The 6,529-nt window shown below is 34.9% G+C and overlaps 3 protein-coding genes across 3 annotated transcripts in view; 1 reads left to right on the top strand and 2 right to left on the bottom strand.

Moving 5' to 3' along the window:
• The window catches only part of LOC129753126 (atypical kinase COQ8A, mitochondrial), a 5,461-nt gene extending 4,054 nt beyond the window's left edge, over positions 1-1,407 (top strand). Inside the window, 4 exon segments of the mRNA XM_055748925.1 lie at positions 3-180; positions 240-432; positions 1,017-1,194; positions 1,197-1,407. Coding sequence (XP_055604900.1) covers positions 3-180; positions 240-432; positions 1,017-1,194; positions 1,197-1,375 — 728 coding nt within the window. The 3' untranslated portion in view covers positions 1,376-1,407.
• LOC129755922 (general odorant-binding protein 19d-like) lies at positions 1,373-2,150 on the bottom strand. The gene is made up of 2 exons (XM_055752629.1): positions 1,993-2,150; positions 1,373-1,926 (listed from the first exon to the last, which is right to left on the bottom strand). Exons 1-2 carry the CDS (start codon positions 2,050-2,052, stop codon positions 1,540-1,542), a joined length of 447 nt encoding a protein of 148 aa, XP_055608604.1. The 5' UTR covers positions 2,053-2,150; the 3' UTR covers positions 1,373-1,539.
• Positions 2,151-4,471: 2,321 nt separating this feature from the next.
• Positions 4,472-6,495, bottom strand: LOC129753125 (uncharacterized). The gene is made up of 4 exons (XM_055748924.1): positions 6,360-6,495; positions 6,247-6,296; positions 4,696-4,915; positions 4,472-4,626 (listed from the first exon to the last, which is right to left on the bottom strand). Exons 1-4 carry the CDS (start codon positions 6,376-6,378, stop codon positions 4,472-4,474), a joined length of 444 nt encoding a protein of 147 aa, XP_055604899.1. The 5' UTR covers positions 6,379-6,495.
• Positions 6,496-6,529: the final 34 nt, after the last annotated feature.

The raw sequence follows: 6,529 nt of genomic DNA, 5'->3' as shown, positions 1-6,529 counted from the left end.
AGAGCTTTCTTGGGAGGTGGATTACATCCGAGAAGCAGAGTATACCGAACATTTTCGGGAGATGATCGTTCATATGCCCGAATTCAGAGTACCAAAAGTCATTAAAAGTTTGACTTCTAAGAATGTCATTACAACAGAATTAGTTCCAGGAGTTCCGATGGATAAATGCTTTGACCTGAGGTAACTAACCCAACTTAAAACAAACTCAAACTTTTATAATTTTAACATACATTTTCCAGCCAAGAGCATCGTAATCACATCGCACGGGCGGTGATGAAGCTGTGTCTGAGTGAGCTGTTCACGTTCCGCTGCATGCAAACAGATCCCAACTGGTCCAACTTCCTGTACGATTCTAACACGAAACAGATCATGTTGATCGATTTTGGGGCCACGCGATTCTACTCAAAACCGTTTATGGACGATTATATGAGGGTGAGTTGATTTTTTTTTGTTTTAGCATTGAACTGAATTACGTTACGTTACGACTCACGAAAATCATCAATTTTGATTTAATAATTCCAAAAGATTTTCCATATTTTAATCTGTAGCGGTGTAATTTTTTTTAATTTTTTTTTTTCTTCATACTGAGTACATATGATTAGTGACACTTTACCTCCTTGTAGTATTTGTGTCACGCAACAAAAAAAAAAACTGCAGCTTTTCGAAAAATGTATGGGAAATGGACAAAACGAAAACTTTTAAACGCGTTTTTATCGAAGAGAATCTTGGCTCTGAGGGACTTATATAAATAGATGGAAATTTTACAAGCAAACCTTATCACTCCAATATTTCCTCCGATTGTTAAATACTTTCTTTTATATGTATAGCCTTAAAAAATGTTTTTCTTTTATCAATTTTTTTATAGCTAGATATACGTGGATAATAAATTTTAAATAGGGCAGTTTACAACAAAACTCTATTTAATTTGATACGAATGTCAGTTTGTCTCAAAATTATTTCGATAAATCAAAAAGCATACTTCGAAAATAATTAATTAATCCGTTTTTTTTCTTCAGGTAATCGAAGCCGCCACTCGCAACGATCGGCAGCAAATCTTGGAGCTTTCCCGAAAGATGGGATTCCTGACCGGATATGAATCGCCGGCTATGGAAAATGCCCACATAGACGCGGTGCTCATCCTGGGTGAAGTGTTCAGCGTCGAGGGAGAATTCGAATTCGGACGGCAGAGTACGACCAAAAAATAGCGGCCCTCGTTCCAGTCATGATAGCCGAACGGCTTTGCCCTCCCCCAGAAGAAATCTACTCCCTGCACCGAAAGTTATCTGGGGTGTTTCTGTTGTGCGCCCGGCTGAATGCCAAAATCGATTGCAAACCGCTGTTCCACGAAATCCACAAACAGTACCAATTCGGATAAGCTTGCTAATAAAGGGCTTTATTGGTAGCGTATGTATAATTGTTTTACTTATTGCCAAAATACAGTCAATCCTTTCATTTGCCTCTGAAATCAAATCTTACGTTCTAAACATTAGCGTAAACCCAGGGAGTCCAGTAGAGTTTCAAAGTTCAGAATATACGTTACTATTCCTGTTTGATGCCACGCTTTTCTAAAGCCGATTTCAAACAGTTCTCTATGTCCATGGCGAGATTGCAACGGTCGTCGTTTTTGACTCCGCTACATTCTTCAGCAACTTCGTTGACTTGTTTCATTTTTTCCTCATCCTTGCCAAACATCATTGCACCGACTTGTTTGAAACCTTCCTTTTGAAATTGTTTTCCGTCGGAAATACCAAACTGCTCCTGCATGCACGAATGCAAGCACTTCTGTACCTTAGTTTCTGGGGTTTTTTCGTCTACAAATCCATCCACATCGCCATCGGTGGCTCCCTCCTTTTCTTTACAATCCTGAGCCATGTTGCGGAGCATTTCCTTAGCTTGAGCCTTTTTAGCTTCCGCATCGTCGTCAGCCTGCCGAAAATAAATACTTACACCTTTATTCCAATTCAGTCAAATAAATTCTGTCTGACCCCAAACCTTTGTTGCACCGATTAGGGCCACAACGGCAATCACCAAAATAGCACCAGTAACCCTCATGTTTGGTCCGAGTTATCGTTAACAGCATCCAGCATGGACTGGTAGTTTTCTAGATTTTCGTGAGCATTTTATAATACCCTCATCATCTCGATGTAATATCCTATTCAGATTAACGACTCACGAAACAAGATGTACATCCGCTGTTGGCTGATGAATGGCAACGCTACTAGCGTTTGTACTAACCATTGCATTGACACTTATCAAATTACAACTTCCGAGTTGGTGGGTAGGTACTAGATTCAGATTGAATTCTATCGATTAAGTTGTTGATGACATTCGGTATCGTTATACTCTCCCTCTGAACAATAATATAGTAATTACAGCAGAATGTTGTGATGAAAAGTTGAATGAAAAATAAATCATCTGGCGTTTAGCTGATGTCGAGTACTTCATACTAAACGGTATAAGCTATAGGGAATTATTCGCGCAAAAAACCCATATAAGTTACCAGATTGTTTGTTGCTTATGAAATGTACTAACTGTAGCTGTTCTAGGAATAGCTGAATAATGTTTTATCGATAAAAAAGTATGGTAACCCAATTTTACTTTACAAAAAAATGAAGTTTACAAAAAAGGCTTGTAAGAGAGAAACGTATTTTCTCTGCTACTTAAAAGTGTTACCCCTTAATTGAAAATTTGTTATTCCTGCGTTGTGCCTGAGGATTATTTTCATCTTTTAAAGATTTGGTAATTTTAAAATTATAGATTTTTTTACAAATTGACATTTTCGTATGACATGCCTGTTTTGCCCCATGACACTAAATAAAAGATTTGGGTAGGATTTCTGTGGATGTGAAGGTACTCCTTAAAGTATGCGCCTAAAAGGTATGCAATCAAGTAGCGTCCTGATGCGATGTTTTTAATTAATTCTCGGCACAAAATACCGAGATCATAAATTTCCCTGTTCGAAGAAAATACCTAGGTATTTAACCAAGAATTTGACCTAGGTACATATAGGAAAGCTCAGCACTTTTTTTCCGCACGTATTCAAGCCAAGAAAATCCGAACCATTTCAACTAAAAATCTATTCAAATCTAGACACATGATAACAATATTTTCAATTAAAGATCCGGGACAATTGAGGCAAAACTCTGGAATTGTCTTACTAAAATAATCAAGACGGTAAAGATTTTAGGTTTCTAAAAAAAACTATCATTTCGATCCATTTCGATGAATGTTATGGATCTAATAATGCTGTTTTTTTTTTATTTTTTTCGTGGCGAACAGTGTGCAAAAAAAAAAACATTAAAAAAAATTATTGGTATATGCAAAATTTCTTTGAAGTTGTTACGTACATGTGGGTGGATTAGTTTTTATGGAAAATTGACCAGTAGAGTTTAGAGGATCTTTATAGCCACTTGATTTTGATACTCATAATACATAAAACAAAAAATATTTCACTTTATTTCACTACTTTTAAATTTTATCATTGCAACACAGTCGATTTAGAAATATGTGTAGAATACACGCAAGAGCACGTGTTTTACAATGTTTTGAAAAAGATCGAATATTCACATGAAATACCTTTCCTTAATTTTTTGCCTACTTCCCAAAATTGTGATACGAATGATGCATAATTAGAACAACTGTTGTCCCGATTTTGCCGTAATTAGCCAGGAAATTAAATTACATTGCCTACGTGCAGGCGTTTACTTCGAACAACCTTTCATAACTCTGTAAAGTGTAGGGGAGTATGAGGAAACTTGATACCTGAGGAGACTTGATTCCTTAGCTATGAGTTGAACCCGAATAGAAAAACATTGTGAAAAAAACATGAATGTCATTTTCACCTTACCATGGATTTCATAGTAGAAACCATTAAACCCATGGTATATGAAACGATGAATGTACTGTCAAAGTTAACGTTTTTGACTGTGCAATTCATGGTTATGGCAAAATTAACCATGAAAAAAGGGGGTTGTTAAGCAACTTAACAATGAAAAAATAAACTTTTTCCCATACATTTTGAAACACAATACGATAATGTTTATGGTCATTACACCTTCCAATTTTGATCTAGAAGACAATGCAATTCATTGTTATCCATTGAATTTTCATCTTTTGATTTACAATAAAAAACAATGTTTTTTCATCTTTTATTCTATATTTAGAACCGTGAAATTTTATGGTTTTCTTTAATTTAAATCCACTTCAAAATAATAAAATTCATGAAAAAACCACAGAAAGCTGTGGTTTAAAGTTTCATCGTTAAAAACCATACAAGATCCCAAATTGCGACAGGATTTCCTTTCGTTCGTTGCTATGTAGCAATAAATTAATTTATTTTGTATCAACTTTTTTAAAACATGAGCGAAAAAAAACCAATTCATTTTTAAAAGCTGATTAAAAAAATCATAACTAAAAAAATCATAAAAAAAAAACAATCCAAAAACAAAACAAAACAAAAACAATATCAAAATTAAACATTTTTTGACAAAGATAGCTTGTACGCCTTCCTTAAGTTGGATATCTTTTCTGCGATCGCGCGGTTTACTACCGTCTTGTTAGCAACGAACTGTTGCTCGGCAAAGTTTATCGATCCTACATCCATGGCAGCTCTTTCAAGGGCCTTTCCTATAATAAAAACAAATATTTCTGTAAATGACTCGAAAAATCCAACTGAAAATGATGCGTGAAACTTACTGTATATGAAATTCATTTTTGCCGGAGATATTGGCTTCGAGTTTTTGTTTTTTTTCGTACAGGTTTCTTTTGTCGTCACTGTCCTGGTTCTCAATTCGTCCGCGCCGTATAGTGTTACTGCAAGGTTTTGCACAAATTGCGCAACATGTTTCGGCGATGCAGCATGAATTTTTTCAATTTGCTTGGAGCTCATTCCGATTTCAGGATCTTCCGTGAATGCCTAGAACAAAATATATTCTTAATAATAATGGCTAAACTCATCACAATAGCAAAGTTAATCATACAATTTTTTGTAGCCCTTTTTCAAGACTTAGATCTCGTTTAGCGTAATTTACTATTACGTCCCGCAATGTTGATATTTCCTTCTGTTGTTCGATGTTTTTTTTTCTTAAGCTTTGATTAATTTTTTGGATTTTTTCAATTTTTCCTTCAACGTTTCAATTTTTCTGTTGTTTTCTTTCTCTTCAGATTCAGATTCGCACTCGGAATCGTTTTTATCATTTTGATCTTCATTATCAAAAATGATCGCCGAATCATAAGAGCATCCTTGACTTTCTTCTAAATATTCGATGGATATCACTTCTGCTTCTTGATTCGAGGTTTGTGAATAGAAAGGGTTCTCTGAATGTCGTTTTGTGTATTTCGTGTCGTCTTTATCAACATTGACAAAAACGTGCCCGCTTTCGCTTACACTCGTAAGATTCCGTTTAGTCAATGTTTGTGAAAGCTGATGGAATAGAAAAGGTTTTAAAAAAGATCATTAGTTACCTTTAAATATAATAGTGTACTAATCATCATGTACTTCATGTAAGTACACCGGCTCTGAACGACACACAGAGCCAGTTTAAAATAAATAGAAACATTTTTCCAAACTAAATTTTTATTCCAGACTTTATACTACATAGGTCCCTATACAATGTTCCAATAAGATGTTTTATTCTTATGAATAAAATTGAAAAAAAAACCAACCCATTAAGATTTGTTGATATATGGAATTTGAAACCATTGAAAATAAAATTTCGAAATACCCGACACAGATCCAGGTGCCTAAAATGTTTTCATTTGTTTTCCATGGTTCGATTAGTCTTAGCTGGATATCCAAAGGTTACCTAAAAACAAAAAAAAAATGTAACACTCAAGAGAAGATTAGGTCTCCTCAATTTAAATAGAACAAACAAAATAGTTTAAAAATAACTTACTGCTGTTTGTTGACAGGTACGGAAACACTATGTTATCACTAAGATGTTTCGGACTAGTCGTAGAACTTCCTAGGGTAAAAAGCGAACCCGATAAAAGCTAGTTGAAGGCAGTTCCAAAAATAAATCATGACACATTCCTCGGCCACGATCTTCACAACTATTAGAACAACACTATTAACACTCACGTTCTGGGAGCAAATCCGATTCAGCCAAAAGCTGAAGCAACAATTTTTTGTTACCATTCTAGACAGTTCTAGACAAATGCACGTAATCATTGGTCCTTTATTTATACCGATTCGGAACAGAGATCGGGACGGGAAACCGAAGCAGTCATTAATCATTAGTCACTTACCGCAACATCCAGGTCCGTATCAAAATCCGCCGGAGTTTCTTCTTTGCTTACTGAAAAGAAGAAAAAAACATCTTACACATTTTTAAGAATATAAATAGAATGTTTTTACCTACCAGTATGGTTCGAATTCATGTTGAAATTTTAATATTTTCACTTTATTCCCTTTTTCTCAGCGATTTTAACGTTAATTTTCACGACCAAAAATAGCAATTTTTTTTCTTTTTTCACGAGACACAGTACACGATTATTATTTATTATAATGAAGTGGGTAGGTCACATCAAA

The sequence above is a fragment of the Uranotaenia lowii genome, chromosome 3, assembly GCF_029784155.1.
Source record: "Uranotaenia lowii strain MFRU-FL chromosome 3, ASM2978415v1, whole genome shotgun sequence".
Classification (NCBI taxonomy): Eukaryota; Metazoa; Arthropoda; class Insecta; order Diptera; family Culicidae; genus Uranotaenia; species Uranotaenia lowii.
The sequence above is the reverse complement of the archived record's forward strand: the minus strand, read 5'-3'. Positions and strand labels throughout refer to the sequence as shown.

Bases quoted from the DNA above. Each gene is read 5' to 3' on its own strand.
- LOC129753125 (XM_055748924.1), bottom strand. The intron at 4,916-6,246 runs GTAAGTGACTAA...ATTTTGTTCTAG, and splicing joins ATACGGACCTGGATGTTGCG to GCATTCACGGAAGATCCTGA. The intron at 4,627-4,695 runs GTAAGTTTCACG...TTTTTATTATAG, and splicing joins AAAAATGAATTTCATATACA to GAAAGGCCCTTGAAAGAGCT.
- LOC129755922 (XM_055752629.1), bottom strand. From the start codon at position 2,052: ATGAGGGTTACTGGTGCTATTTTGGTGATTGCCGTTGTGGCCCTAATC. The intron at 1,927-1,992 runs GTTTGGGGTCAG...TATTTTCGGCAG, and splicing joins CCCTAATCGGTGCAACAAAG to GCTGACGACGATGCGGAAGC.